This window comes from Vombatus ursinus, unplaced genomic scaffold, assembly GCF_900497805.2.
Source record: "Vombatus ursinus unplaced genomic scaffold, bare-nosed wombat genome assembly UNPS02014810.1, whole genome shotgun sequence".
Classification (NCBI taxonomy): domain Eukaryota; kingdom Metazoa; phylum Chordata; class Mammalia; order Diprotodontia; family Vombatidae; genus Vombatus; species Vombatus ursinus.
Genome location: NW_020954588.1, coordinates 46,027,513 through 46,043,789, shown reverse-complemented (window position 1 = coordinate 46,043,789; position 16,277 = coordinate 46,027,513). Strand labels below are relative to the sequence as shown.

The window sequence follows — 16,277 nt, the reverse complement described above, 5'->3', positions numbered from 1 at the left end:
GATAGATAGATAGATAGATAGATAGATAGATAGATAGATAGATAGATAGACAGATAGAATGATCATTTATTAAATGCTTACTAGTTGCCAGGCGTGTGCTGGGGATACAAACATAAGCAAGTACTGGAGATTCAAATGCAAGCAAGAAAGTCCTTGCCCTCCAGGAGCTTACATTCTAAAGGGGAAGGCAACACATAAAGGTGAGCTGAGAGGGAGGCAGGGCTCCTTGGACTGTAGTATGGCTTAGAGCTGGCGGCTTGGAAGGGAGGAGGAGGCAGGGGAGTGCTGGAACCAACTTGTCTCAGCTCTCCAACAGATTGTTAAATTTTTGTGAGCATTTATACCTAGGAAATAGCTAAATGCTATAGATCAAGGCTTGATTTGTTGTTTTGTTGATTGTTTAGATGTAAGAAGGTGATGGAGAAAAAGTTAATAATGTGAATTGAATTTAAAAGTATGCCATGCAATACCTTCCCCCCCTCCCCAGAAAACTGGTTGTTAAACATTTACTGGCACACTCCTGGGTGGAGGCCTATTGATAGATAATATAAGGAACTCACCTATCAGAGCTCAGAGTGGTTGGGAGGTAGGGGAGTCCAAGATTCCTGTGGAGAGGAAGTGAGGAAAATTATGACTTCTAATTTTGGGGTAGCCATCATTTCTTTGAGGGAATTTCCAATAACCCTTTTATAAAATAAAGTATTTTTTTATTTTATTTTTAATTTATGGAATAAAACAAGTATTTCCATAGCATAGTACAATTAAAAGATGATTATACATGAAACTGCAAATTTACTATGCACAACTTGCTGTTTCACTCAAATATACAACAAAATTATCATGTATATTTCTTTTTTTTCTTCCAAATATAATATTTCCCATGGCATGGAGGTGAGGTGGCAGGGGGCAATCATGAAAGTTATATTGAAACAGACCTGTTGGATGTTTTGGACAGAGATGTGTAGACTATATACAATTTTTTTCTAAATAAATGACAAAAATAATAATATGATTCCACAAAAAGTAAAATTTTATTTTATACCTACAATTTATCTCTAAGGTATAAAAAAATAGGGTTTTCTGATGTTGTTCTCAATTAGGAAAAAAAACTTACTGAGATTAGTCTAGAAATTTTATTTCTGAAAATCTCCATGGAAAGCTTGTTTTATCACTCTTCTGGAAAAGTTACTGTGGGTTTTATTTTGTTCCTTTGTTTGTTTGTTTGTTTGTTTGTTTTCAAAGAAAGATTCTTCAATGTAGCCTAAATGGAGAGGATGTTGCATCTGAGTTGTACAAGGTCACAAGGCCAAAGTAAACAAGACATCACTTATAACACTCTCCAAAGCCCTACACAGGTGCCTTTTTAGGGCTCTTTAATGGGAGGAAAATGAAAATGAGATTGCAAAGCTGCAGTAGGTAATGATGGCGGTGTTGTTTTTGTTGTTTTGGTAGAGGAAGAGGAGATGAAATTGCTAACCCCACACACAATAATATTCTGTTATTCTGATTCAAGTTATTAGGCATGAATTATTTATTAGAGGTAAACCAGCCAGTCAACCAGTGTTTATTAAGAATTTTCTGAGTGTTGGGAGTTGATGCACGGTGGTAGTCTCTAGGGGTACAAAGACAAAAAAATCAAATTTCCTGCCTTCAAAAACCTTACATTCTATTGAAGGAAACAATAAAAGCTCTATATATGTACAAATATAAGTATATACAAGATAACCAACTGCAAACGTTCCTGATTTGATCAGTGTGGGCGCTGACTCAGAAAACAAATCTTCCACCCCCTTGCACTATGCAATGCATTCCATTCAATTCAATGGTGTTTGTTAAATGTCTACTACATGTAAGGCACCATGCTTAGGTGCTGGGGATACTAAGACTAGAAACAAAGCAGCCCCTCCTAGACTGGTCTTGTTGTCTTGCAGCTGCCAAAGAGTTCAGAGCCCTGAGGCCAACCCAGTGATGATGCTCTTGGAACTTTGCTGGGTTGGTTTTCAGACAATCAACGACTTGTCCATCAGCACACCTGTGCCATTGTTCTCTCCAGAATTGTAGGACCCACCGGAACTTGTGCTTTTCTGGCCAAATTTTTGAGACCTGGAGGCTCCCTTCCTGCCCCACGGTATTGGAGGTTCTTGGAGATGGGAACATCAGGGGAATAAAGTAATGAATTTGCAGCTACCAGGGCAGGAAATCCACCAGGCTACCATAGGAGTAATGGTTTCTTGCTCCTACATAGATCTGTTTTATGAAGTTTTAAAGCCCTCTTCTTTATGGGTGAGAATCATCCAGTGGTTATTGGTTATTTGTTTTCTTTGTTGTTTTTGTTTTGTTTTGTTTTGTTTTTGTTTATTTGTTTTTCAAAAAAGCCAAAGGTTTTTTACAAATTGACTTAGATTTTCTCTGCAGGTCCCTACTTCTTCAAGTGCCTGGATAATAGACTCTGGCCTGAATCTCCATCATTCCTGGTTTCCAAAATAATACCACCTCCTTCTTGCCAGCAGTACTCTTTCTGTCATCCATCATCCTCCAGATCATGTGATAATATGAATTTGCCTATGTGTCCAGAGTCTTTCAGCATCAGGATCTTTTTTTTTTTCATTGCAGTGTTTCAAATTAAGTAGAATAGGATTGATTTGCTTTATGTTTTAGCTAAATAAGTAGCAGAAAATACTTATTTCATTGATGCCTGATTTCTGTTTCATACTCTGGCAAACCTTTTGCATTAGTAAATGAAATTTCCTTCTACATAGAGAAAAGCCAAGGTACTGTTGTTTTTGGTGTGCTAGTTGCATTCTTTCTGGTTATTAGTAGCGAGCTAGAGACAAGTACTTAAAATTCCTTGAGCAGGAGAGCTTGGCCACTAAGATATGTATTTGTAATATTCATAACTGAAAATTTTGCATATAAAAACAGTTGATGACTAAATAATTATCTGCTATTTCATTCCCCTAAGGGTTTATCTTGAAAACCACATGACGCTTAATAACCAAGTTTATAGCTATTCTGCGTATGTCTAAAAACCAAAAGAATCAAAATTAGTTTATTCCTTGGAATCATAGTACACTTACCATTTAAGAGATATGTAAAGATATGGAATCACCCATGGCAACAAGGAAGATGACAGGAGGCCTATGGTGCCTCATTGGGAAGCATGGGCTGGGGCTTCCATTTGGTGGCTAATGAAAAGCCAAGCCTATGGCAGTGATATCCTCACACCAGCAGAGGTGTGTATTTAGAAGAGAATTGTTACATCTTTTCCACTGGCACTACATGGGTCTTTCTTGGTTTACATTTATAAAACCATATCTTCTCATTACTAGATAAACAAAGAGATAACAGTGCAGAGTAATTCTATTTTTTTTTGTTTGTTGTCTGTTTGTTTTTTTTTTTTTAGGCAATTGGGGTTAAGTGACTTGCCCAGGGTCACACAGCTAGTAAGTGTCAAGTATTTGGTCTGAGGCGGGATTTGAACTCAGGTCCTCCTGACTTCAGGGCTGGTGGTCTATCCACTGCACCACCTAGCTGCCCCTGTGCGGAGTAATTCTAAAGTAATCTCTAGGAAAGGGTTTTCTAGTCACCTCCAATCTTCCAAAGCATCCTTCAATCTCTTGCCTCATATCACCTGTAAATATCCTCCCTAGCACCAGTGAACAGTATCAACATATACAGTCAAGCACACTTATTGTGTGCCAGGCATTTTGCTAGACATTCGGAATACAAAGATGCCATCGAAACAGTTCTTGCCCTTTGAGGAGCTTAAGATTAGGGGGAGACATTATATTCATTTATCAGTAATATGTACAAAATCTATAAATGAATGCAAGGTAATTTGGGAGAAGAAGATACTAACAGCTCATCAAGAAAGACTTCAGGTAGGAGATGGCATTTGAGCTAAGCTTTGTAGGAAATGAGGTTTTCTAAGAGCTTAGGGTGAGGAAGACATGCATTCCAGTCATGAGTGACAACCTCTACAAAAAGAAACAGGCAAGAGATGGAATGTCAAGCATGAGTAAAAGTAAAAGGGAGAGACTTCTTCTGTCTGCCTCTGTTCTTGCTGTCATCCCCTTGTTCAGCAGAGGGAGTGGGGGAGTGTTGACACATGTGGGAGTGGGAGAGAGATGTGGGTTGGGAGTAGACACAGGTGTGGAGGAAACCAAAAGCAAACAAGGGTTGACTTTGTATGGACAGTCCTGAAGTGTGAAGTGTTGGGTTCATAGTTTAGAGCAAGAAGAGTAGAATTGAAGAATAGATGAGGTGTTTGAAGTTTTTTGTTTTTAAATCTTCTGTGCATTGGCTGGTACCCTATGTCTGGCCATGTAGACTGTCATTAGCAGAAAGGATCTTTGAAACAGGAAGCAGGCAGAGCAAGCTGATGGGAGCTCGGAATGACCAGATGTCTCTTTCTGACTGAAGGTCAGCCTTGAGTGAGGCACACTTTGATTTGATAACCCGATCTTTAAATGACCACCATTACAAACAAACTCCACCTGGGCTTCAAGCCAAAGATGGGTAGAAGGATAAAGGCATACCATTGGGTTGAGATCAATGTCCATCACTTTGGATGGTACAGTCTTGAAGATGGAGACAGTCAAAGTCTGGTGTTATGTCCATTCTGAAGAGTTCTGATAGGTTGCTGCAATCATTTAGAAAAGAGGCCAGCAAATGATGGCCTATGGGCCAAAGCTAAGAAGGGTTTTTACATTTTAGTATTTTACTTATTTGTTTTTAATATTTTATTTAAAAATGTAAAGACCATTCTTAGCTAGCAAGCTGTCAGGAAATAGGTTGAAGACTGGATTTGGCCCATGGGCCATCATTTGCCAACTCATGATACAGTTTTGATAGGAAAAAAAAATCACTCCATGATTCTGATTCACCATCAACGACAATTATGCATAAATCATGGCACTGTGCTAGGTCATTAGAAGTTGACAAAATTTCGCATACTCCCAAGTCTTCAAAAACCTCACAATAGAAGAGAGGGAGTGATAAACACCAATAATAATAGATGCATAGGTCGGTAGCATTCAATCAATCAGTAAACATTTATTAAGCACATACAATATGCCAGACACTTCACTAAGTTCTGAAGATATAAAAAAGAGGCAAAAGATAGCCCCTGTCCTCAAGGAGGTTACAATCTAATAGGGAAGGCAAAAAACAAACAAACAAACAAATATATACAGATAAACTACATACATGATAAACAGAAAACAATTAACGGAGGGAAAGTATGAGAACTAAGAAGGGGTGGGAAAGACTGCCTGGAGAAGGTGGAATTTTAGTTGGGACTTAAAGGAAGCCAGGAAGGAGGGAGGTCACTAGGCAGAGCTGAGAAGGGAGAGCTTGCTGGGCAGGGGTGACAGTCAGAGAAAGCGCTCACAGCAGAGGGATGGAGAGTCTTGTTCATGGGATAGCCAGGAGGCCAGTGTCACTGGATTGAAGAGAAGAGCACACGTCCTGTAGGGAAATAAGATGTGAGGAGACTGGACAGGTAGGAGGAGGCCAGGTTACGAGGGGCTTTGAATGCCAAGCAGAGTATTTTGTATTTGATCCCGTAGGCCATAGAGAGCCACTATGTGTCATTACCTGTCATAAGGTACATAAAGGTAACCTGTCCGGTGAATATGATTTCTTATATGTAATGAAATTAGTCCTGTCCGTATGTATATAGATGTGCCATAACGAGAGGCAGGCTGGCCTAGTGATTGGGGATTCCCTGTTCCTCGTGCACGCCATCTTCCTTCTCTGCGTCTTTGTGGTGGATATCCTCTAAGCCGCGTGCTCTTCCTTCTCTGCGTCTTTGTGGTGGATATCCTCTAAGCCGCGTGCTCTTCCTTCTCTGCGTCTTTGTGGTGGATATCCTCTAAGCTGCGTACTCTTCCTTCTCTGCGTCTTTGTGGTGGATATCCTCTAAGCTGCATGCTCTTCCTTCTCACTTTTTGCCTTTTACATTCCCTGACTTCCCTTCCTTTCTCCTGAAAACTCCCCTTGAAGACTTAGGTTGAATACCTCCTTCTCCAACAGGCCTTCTCCAGAATCTCCACAGCTGCTAGTGCCTTCCCCTCTGAGATTTCCATCCGCTCCATATATGTCTTATATGCATGTCATCTATTTCCACGTTTATCTCTTTACGTCAGAAAGTGAGGACCGTGATGACAAGGACTCTTTTTTGCCTTTCTTCGTGTGATGTTCTGAGTTTAGAACAGTGCTGGGCACACAGTAAACACTTCCTACCTCCCTATTGGCCAACTAGCAAACCAGCCTGGCCTCCAGGTAGTTCTGCATTTAAGACTCGCCCTTGATACCTCCTGGCCGTAAGGCTCAGTTTTGGGACGGGTGCCCATCTGTACTGATGGAGAATCCCACCCATGCCCACATTCCATTGCCAAGAAGGGAGAAAGGTACACGTTCTCATCTCTTGCCTATTGTAGTTACACAATATTCAGTGTTGCTTCTTTTGATCTTTCCATTCGCACGGCTGTAGGCCTTGTGTATATTGTTTTCCTGTTTCTGCTTATATCACCCAGCATCAGTTTATGCCAATTTTCTCCTGCATTTTTCTTTAAATTCTTCATATTCAGAATTTCTTGACACCATAATATTGTTATATTCATGCACCAGAGCTGGCTTAGCCTCAATCAAGGCTACCTACATTCTTTCTAATTCTTTTCTACCACAACGAATAGGGCTGCTATGAATACTTAGGGTGCATATGGTGCCTCTTCTATCCTTGATTTCCTCATGATATAGGCCTAGAATTGGTCATTTATTTTTGAAATTGCCCTAAATTTTGTGTTTTTAAATACTAGTCAGAGGTTGCATACTGTCTCTGTTAACTTACCTTTCAGAATCTTTCCTCACTTTCCCTGTCCTACAGATTCTTTTTTTTTGGGGGGGAGGTCCCATAGATTCTTTTGTCAAATATACCCAAGATTTTATAGGAAGAAACTTTCAGTTTCTGTAAAATGCATATTGTCATTTCTCAAATGTACCAAATGAAAGAAAAGTAAAATGTAAACGTTTCTATTTTTCACAGATTTTTTAAAGAATTAGAAGAAAGACACCAAAATAATATCTTCCTAGACGATATAAGTGACATTGTAGAAAAGCATACAACATCCACATTTGATCCATATATAAAATACTGTACAAATGAAGTCTACCAGCAACGGACTTTACAAAAGTTAATGTAAGTAACATTTGTTGTGTTTGCAAAACACTGATCTACTTTTAAAGCTTAAAATGAGTGAGGAGGACTACCTTGGTTAAAATGGTTTTAGAATTGTTTTATATTTATTAACTTTATTAAAAATATTATTAAAATAATTTATATTTAATATTTTAGAATCCACCTCTTGGTGTGAAATGTGAATGAATGGATGAATGAAAAATCATTGATTAAATCCTTATTATGTGCTCACTACTAGGTATACAGTACCAAAAGCAAAAACAATCCATGATCTAGGAGTTTATATTCTCCTGGGGAGATAAAGCAGAGCCACCAAAAGAGGCACTGGAAAATTATAAGAATGGGAAGTGGGGCTTTGGGGGAGTAAATTAGCACACCCCATCCAGGACCATCGAAGCTGGATTGGTCATGGTTCATGGTCCCAGAACTTGGGGAAACAAGGTCGAAGAAAAGGTACCCGCATGAGGGCAAAGGAAGGGGAGATGGCCAAAGTCAAAAATGAAGGGAAGCTTGGCTGGAGCTATTTGTTAATCAGGTGAGCATGACTCTAGAATAGGGGTTTCTCTAGAGCAGGAAGGCAGGTGTTAGACGGCAAGAGAGCAAAGAGAAAGTGTCCAAGTAGGAGATCGAGAGAGTAAGGAGAATAGCTTCTAATAATATATTATGGAATCTCAGAATTTAGAGCAAGGAGACATCTTGGAAATCATTCAATCCACCACGCTCATTTTATAAATGGAAAATGAAGACCACAGGGGTGGAGTGAAGCCATTCTAACTAGTACTAGGCAGGACAGCAACCCTGCTGTGGGACCTTGGGAGCCATGTAGTTTAACTCATCCTTTCTATACTTCCAGATGAGTGATCATACCGTCTTTGCCCTGGTTAGGGGAAGCCCATTCATTACCTCTCAAGGCGCCCAGTGCATTTTTAGGTTTCTCTAATTTTTCACAACTCATTCCTTATGGTTGACTGAAGCTGCCCCCTCTTCGATATCATAGGCTGATAGATTAGAGCTGGAAGGGCTTTTAAGAGATCTTTAAGGCCAACCTCCTCATTTTACAGCTGAGGAAACCCGAATCCAGATATGCTAAATGATTTGCCCAATGTCACACAAAGACAAGAGAGCCAGCATTTGAACTCAGGTTTCTGACCCCCATGTGTTTTTTTCCTATTCCATCGTACTGCCTCTCTCTTATACCTGTTCCTCAATTTCTGCTCTATAGGTTCAGAAAGAACAGCTCAATCACCTCTCTTCCACTAGATTATATGCGATTACATGGACTTAGGGGAAAATATTGTTTCACTTCAGTTGACTTGGATGGGAGGCAATGGGGAAAAATAAATCACTTCTTGATTTTAAAAAATTCTGTTATCCCAAGGAAGTTCTGCATACGATTTGATTGTGCATTTGTACACATGTAATCAGATGCCTGACCCAGCCCAGCTGATGAGAACTCTGGCTTTACATTCCTGCCAGGTCTCTCTTGTCATTTTTTAGGAAAGGTTTTTATCATGTTATTCTCAGGGGCCTGGTGATGATTGCACAAGGAAGCGTTGCCACACTTTGGCTTCTTCCCTTGACTTGCATCTCAGATGTGCATGCCTCCAGTCCCATTTTAGGGAGAGTGCTGCCAGGACTGATCTGTCTGCATGCTTTCTCCCAGGATACTGGGCGTTTGATTCCCACAGCACAGGGCTCTGGCAGGCTTCCATGCAGACCAGGTGTGTGCGGTGGGTGGGTGTGAGGATTATCTTCCAGGGGCCCTATGTGGAGATAAAGGAGCCCCTTTTGGTAGGGAGGGCTGGCTCTGGCCCTTCATATACAGAAAGATGTCCTTGGGGAGAGGGAGGGCTGGAATCATCCCCAAACCACTGCCATACTCAAAGAAGGAGATTCTCCAAAAATAATTGAAAAGCTCTCCATGGAAAATCAATCGCTATGCTTCCTGACCTTATTTCTAATGACTTGTGTAAGTGCCCCTCCCCTTTCCTGACTTCTGATGTCTTGTTGAAGCTAGTGCAAAAGACAGAGCTTAAAATCTCATAGGTATATTGGTAATTTGGGGGAGGAATTGTAAAAAAAAAAAAGTCAGCAAGATTTTGAAAGCAGGCCTCTGGACTTCAAGTCCTGCTTTCACTGTACCATGTCTCTTTTCCTCTTTGGAATTTTGGATTCTATTTTAAAATCCTTTTAAAAAAACCCTAGAAATAGTTGATGCTTTATCTACTAAAGTAAAAATGATTCTTTTTAATCTCATAGACTTGTTGGTTTCTTTTTGTAAGTGCATTATTCCAGTTCAAAGCAGATCAAACAAAATGTTTTGCTTTCTTAAAAAAAATAATGGTAATTTTTTTTTAAAAATATCACTTTTATTTCAGAGTTTTTCTGTCTGTCCTCCTCTCCAAAGAGAGTCATCCCTTGTAAGAATAAAAAATGAAAGAGACTGATAGGAGGAGAGGGAAGGGAAGGCAAGTTTAGCTAAATACACAAACCAAGTCTGACAGAAGGGAGATGCGCTTTCTCCTCTTTTCTTTGGGGCTCAGTTTTAGTATTATAATTAGAAAGCTTTCTTTTGGAAGCTTTGCATTTTGTTTTGTTTAATCCACTACATCAGAAATTTCTCACTTTAATTTTTAATGAACTTCAATGAGGAATATTATTGTTCTTTTTTGTTTTTCAAAGGGGAAATTATCATAATCAGCATTACTCCCACTTCCCAACTCTCCCCACCATCCCCATCTGGTCATAACAAGAGGACTACCTAATCTGAAATCTTATAAGAACCAAGATCAGAGATTCAGAGATTGAGAATTGGAAGAGACCTTGAGGTCATCAAATATAACCCCTTAATTTTACAGATGAGGAAACTGAGGCCCAGAAAATGTAAGTGACTGGGCCAGGGTCACGGAACTATAAATGTCCAAGTTCAATACTTCATCCACTATAGAATGCTTACTTTTCAAGTCTTGTTTTCTCTTAGCCTCAGTTTCCTTATCTGTAAAACAGAGATAATAATAGCATCTAACTCAGAGTTTTATGAGGATCAAAGAATATAGAGTATGTTGAAAAATCTTAAGGCATGAGTTATTAGCACTCTTTCACTTAGCAAACGTTTAAAGATAACTGTGTTTGTGCCTTTAAGTAGCTTACAGTCTGTTGAGTATGATAGCAGGGTTCTCATCCACTGTTTTTCTCCTGGACTCTTTCACCAGTTGTAGGACAGACCTGTCAACCAGTTAATAAGCATTTATTAAGCACCTACAATATGCTAGGCATTCTGGGGATACACAGAATTAGAAGAATTACAAGAAAGATCTTTGAGAGCATCCCAGTCTTTGAAATGTGGTCATGGGGACTGTGGGAGGCTGGGAAGACTGCTGGCTGGCTGGCTGAATGAAGCTCTTCTGCCTTATGTTGGGAATCTGTTAAGCCATCTTCTTTCTTCATGTATATTGGTTCTCTTGAACAGGAGCAAAACTATGGGTTGAAGTATTATATTTGTGCAAATACAAATTTGGGAGGAGTTGCTTTAAACAGTCATTCTTCACAATGTAAATGGAATTCACCTCTAGGTGGGGACCAGTTAGGAACTGGGCCTGGCTGGTGCTGATTTAGATAAGTGGGGGAGGGGGAAGTGTTTACATTTAGAGCTATGGTAATCTCCATGGGAGGTACCACTCCGCTGATTGTTTACATTTTGCGGTCGGCTTTGGGGTCCCCTAGACTTGTAGCCCGAGAAAGCTTCCATAAAATCATGTTTTCTGTTATTCCATTTTGAAAGTCTTAGCAGTTAACTAATTAACTAATGTGGGGATTTTATATTTTAAAATTCATTATGAATGAGAGAGTGTTTCACTTTGTTATGTAGATATTCCTATTTGGCTGTTTATTTGAGGAGATAAAGTCAGAATGGATAGCAAATAATCTTCTGAAATTTTTTTGTCTTTCTTTTTCCCTTTTCTCAGAGCAACTAATCCATCTTTTAAGGAAGTATTATCTCGGATTGAATCCCAAGAAGAGTGTAGGAATTTACCTATGATCTCTTTCCTCATTCTCCCCATGCAGAGAGTTACACGTCTTCCCTTGCTGATGGATGTAAGAAACTAATTTTATTTTTTTAAATTTCACCCTTTGTATTATGATAGAAGAGACTTTACTATTGGGATTTAGGGAGTGTACTTCCTAGACATGTTTGTGAAAATGATGAGAGACATTTGTCCTTATTCAGTAACAAGCTGCTACATGGAAGGAAAATCTTAGTCTGTATTGGGTTTTCTCTGGCTATCATCTTCAATGCAAGCAATATCATGGAATCATGGACTTTGAGATTTGGAAGGGACCTCAGTGGTCGTCTCATCTAGTCCATCTATGAAAGGAATCACCACTCTAATATTCCTGACACATGGTCAGCCAGCCTCTACTGGAAGAACTCCATGGAGGAAGCCCATTCCATTGGAGGACTACTCAAAGTATGAGGAAGTTGTTCCCGACATAGACCTTCAATTCACCTCTTTGCTGCTTAAGTCCCTTGTCTTGCTTCAGCCCTCTTGGTACCATCATAGTACCAACTCTACTCTCTCCTTCATATTACAGCCCTTCAAATACTTGAAGACAACTATCTATAACTATAATTGTTATTAACTCTACCTGTTCCTTCTAGTCTTCTCTTCTCAGAGACTCATACTGACTCATATGGCAAATGTGTGGAATCAGGTTCCCTCTGGTGACTTTCAATTCATTCATTCATTCATTCAACTACTCACATATTCATTCTATTTCTATACCCAAGGAACACTCAAGAGTCTCTTATGTACAAGGGATCATTTATTCTTCAAAGTAGAAAGGGCAGTGGCCTTGGAGTCAGAACAGTTGGGTTGGAGCCCTAGTTCTCCTACAGTCAAACTGTGAAACTTTGGTTAAGTCACTTCTTTGGTTCTTAGTTTTCTCATCAATAAAAAGAAAGGAATGACTTAGATTGTCTTTAAGGATTTGTCTAGTTCAAATATTCTTTGCTTTGAAGGTGCCAGTACTAGGGGCTCTGGTACTGAGGATATAATGTATAGAATAAATGATTGTTCCTCAAATGTAGAAAAATAGGCATTAAATGCTAAAATGTTAAACAGTTGATAAAAAAATGTGAAAAATCAGAAGCCAAGGTAAAATAAACACCATCCCTTTCTTAGGATGCTGTCTTGGAAAAGATGAGCATGAAATTGTCTTTTGAATAAAAAAAAAAAAGAATGTAACTTGGTGAAAACAGGAGAATGTACCAGGGGATTGATCAACATTGGCTTTCCTTATTGGGTCAGAGATTGTCAGAAAAAATGGGCAGAGCAAGTAAAGATAGGAAAGACTGGTCCAGACCTGAACAGAACTGGAAGCTGGTTTCCTTCTTGTTAATTATTCTTGTTTTCCCAAGTGAAATAGTTTATTGCTCTTCATAATCCATCTTAATGGCAAATTCTCCCAGTAAGCAAGCATCATTTAGGGCACATTCACTTTTTAAAGTTCAGGATCTGGCACACAGAATTTTACAGAGAATCCCAAAGTAGAGATATTGCTTGCTTTAGGCAATGTATCTGTTCCATGAGAGTTGGCTCTAAAATGAACCCTACTTTCCCACGGACCACCAGCCCTAACATGCATCCAGCGAACATTTGTTGAGTCATCGTTACATGTGAAGCACGGTGCCAAGCACCATGGACAATTGCATATGCCTGATTTCTATTGTCAGTTAAGATTTCTTCCAAAGAAATGAATTACAAAAGCGAAAGTTGGAAATGAACTCTTTTAAGTCTTTAAAGGCAGTGTTGTAGGTCGGAATTGTGAAGAGGTACATCTGGGTTTAATGTAAGGAAAAAAGCTGGGAAATAGGACTGAATTTGTGATTTCTTTAGAATTAGGAATTTCTAAGTGAGGAATGATCCTCAGCTAACGCTGGTTATCATCTTCTCTTAAACTTACAGTCTTGGGAGTTGCCTAGACTATTGAAAGGTTAAATGACTTACCTAGGGTATTTAGTGTGTGTGTGTGTGTGTGTGTGCATTAAAGGCAGAACTTGAACCCATATCTTAAGGGTATGAAGCTAGGTCTCTATCTATTATGCTAATAATTGCGTCTGTCCAAAAATGGAATGGAATGCCTGAGGGCACATTGGGTTTCCCAGAGTTGAAGGTTTTCCAAACAAGGCTAGATAACCACTTGCCCAGAATCTCATAGAACACAGGTCCAGTACAGATTAGACTAGATGACTGCTGAGTTCTCTACTGACTCTGAGATTCCATGAAAAGAAAACGTGTACTTTGCACAGAATAAATAGATTGATTCTAAATATTGATTTTGGGCTCTTACAAAATGGCTTTCTGTTGACATGTAATAGTTATATCTTCATTTTCTGGAATTCTGTTCTTAGATGACAAATTTCTATCTGTTTACCCTTTTTCTTAATGTTGCACTTCTGAATAATATCAGTCAAGCTATCAGTAAGCATTTATTACTCACCTGCTATGCACCACACATTGTACTGCGTACTAGAGATACCAAAACAAAGAAAGGAAAAAGCTCTACTTGAAAAGACCTTACTGTGCATGGTTTGGTTTTGTTTTTTAATCTTTCTTGTTCATCAATACTTTTTACTGAATGTGTTTCCCAAGATAAAACATAACTTGCTCTTTAACCCCATGTTTACTTGGAGTGACTGAACCAGCATTAGGATTATGGTCTCTTGAAGTTTACAAACTGAAGAAAACCATAGAGGCCATCCATCTAGGGCTGATGAAAAAAAGGAGAGTATTCTGACTCTGTAAACTGGGGGCTTTTAATCTTTTTTTGTCTCATGGACCCCAGTGGTGGTAGTCTGATAAAGCCTTCTCAGAATAATCTTTTTAAATGCATAAAATAAAATACATAGTATTACAAAGGAAATGTTGACCTACAGTTATATAAATATTAAAAGACTGCTGTATCTCTGATACTTAGTCTGCCTTTTTCCCCTTGCCTCAGGATGGCCCAAAGCAGTCTTTGGTGAGGATTGTGCCGGTGAGGGAAAGAGACCTTCTTATTTTGGAAAGTGTTCTTCCATGATCCTCACCCCTGCACCTAAGACAGTGGTCCATCTGGCCCGTGCTTTCTCTAGCCCCTACCTCATATCCTTATTTCCAATACAGGAATTACTGGAGAAAACTTCAGTCTCAGGGATGCCTTTTTTTGAGAAGGTGTGGCACCGTGGCCCAGAAAGTGCCATCGTTACATGGAAAGGCATCACATTTGAAGATGCAGAAAACCGATTTTTGCCCTTAATGTACATCCCCTAATCTGGGAACCTCCCATCTGAATTCTCAGCTCAGGTGAGAGAGTCTGACACCTGTTCATCCTCCCTTAAGTCAGGCCTCTCTTGGTTCCCCTCTTACTTGAAAGCTAACTTCATTCCCGCTCTTCTGCCACTGCCTAAACTCTGAGGCCTCACTTAGAAATCTGGCAACATTAGGGAGGCAGCTAGGCATCTCAGTGGAGGGAGCCCTAGGCCTGGTGTCAGGAAGACCTGAGTTCAAATGTGACCTTGGACACTCACTAGCTGTGTGACCTTGGGCAAGACACTTAACCTCTGCTTGCTTTAATTCACTGGAGAAGAAAATGGTAAACCTTCCAGTATCTTTGCCAAGAAAGACCCATGGACAGTATGGTCCATGAAGTCACAAAGAGTTAGACATAGCTAAATAACTGAACAAACAAATAAAATGCTAGCGAAGTCAGAATCTGCCTATGATATTTTCACTTTGCTTTTATTTAATTTAGGAATTTAGCTGAAATGGCCAAATAAAGTAAAATAAAAAATGTGTTGCAACAGTTTAATTACATCAGTGGTTTTTGTTTGAGTTGAATTTTCTTTTTTTGGTTGATCCTTACAAGATAGGAATGTCCAAGTGTGTGAGCTCTGTCCCCTTTACTCAAACCAGCCTCCTTTGAGACCCAAGTGCAAGTCATGGTGTACAGTATAAATGTGCTAAAGACCATCTCACCTGTTTTCTCTTCAAATTTTTCTTCTCATCATATATTTTATTACCTTTACTTGCATCTTGTGCTTAAAGATATTCAAAATACCAAATAGCTTTTTGTTTGAATGTCATTTTCATATTTGCTGCAGCCCTTTTCAGACCACATGAGTCAATGGAGATTTATTCTGTGTACAGAGCTAAGAAGGTGGGATGGTGTGGGGGACAAAGGGAGGGAAGGAGATCTAAAAGGTGATATAAACTACAGCCCCTGTGATGATAACTTTATTCGATGGCAATCCACATGACAAGTGCATTGGACAGGGCCCAGCCTTGACTACCCAAGACTAATGTTACCCCATCACTTCTTCCTCCAAGTGCAGAAGGAAGCACAGGTTTGTGGGTATGGCCACCATATTGATTCATCATGTTTGGCTGACCTTATTTGTTCCAATTTTCTATTGTAAGGAAGAATCACTGGGAAGTGAAAATGGTTTTAAAAAATAAATGCTGTCCATGTTGTCCTGCCAGGGAGGGGTTGGATTCACCATTCATAATGAAACCTATTTTTCAGATATGACTAATAGAGAAATTTGTTTTGCTTAACTACATATATTTGCCGAAAGAGTTTTGTTCTTACTTTTAATGTTGGTGGAAAGGGAAACTTTTTTTTAAGTGATATTGGGGGAAAAAAAGGAAAAAGCATCAACCCAACATTTACAGAAGGGGGAAAATGCAGCACAGTGTAGGGTACTTTGCTAGAGAAGGGCAACACAAAGTGAAGAGGAGAGATCCTGAAGGCTGGAGTTTGGCATTCAGGGCTTACTCTGGATTGACATAGCTACTATTTTTAATGTATTAAAACCAATGAACATTATTGACTTCTAATTCATTCCAGACCATCTGTCAGAAAACACCTAAAGATTCACCAAAATATGAAGTTTGCAAACGGGCTCTGAAAGAAGTGAGCAAGGTAGGACGTTGAAAACTTTACCAAATGGTCCATGGTTCAAGTACTTTGGGGGAAGGGAATTTATTCCACACCTACTAGGTGCCAGGCACTGTGCTAAGTGCTTTATAAATAT

General features: G+C 39.4%; 1 protein-coding gene across 2 annotated transcripts in view; it reads left to right on the top strand.

Annotated features, from left to right (window-relative positions):
* Positions 1-16,277, top strand: part of ARHGEF26 (Rho guanine nucleotide exchange factor 26) — a 140,013-nt gene that overhangs the window by 75,897 nt on the left and 47,839 nt on the right. For both annotated transcript variants that reach the window (XM_027876052.1, XM_027876053.1), the window contains exons 7-9: positions 7,049-7,201; positions 11,167-11,296; positions 16,091-16,165. In XM_027876052.1, the coding sequence (XP_027731853.1) occupies positions 7,049-7,201; positions 11,167-11,296; positions 16,091-16,165 (358 nt within the window). The remainder of the gene's footprint in view (positions 1-7,048; positions 7,202-11,166; positions 11,297-16,090; positions 16,166-16,277) is intronic.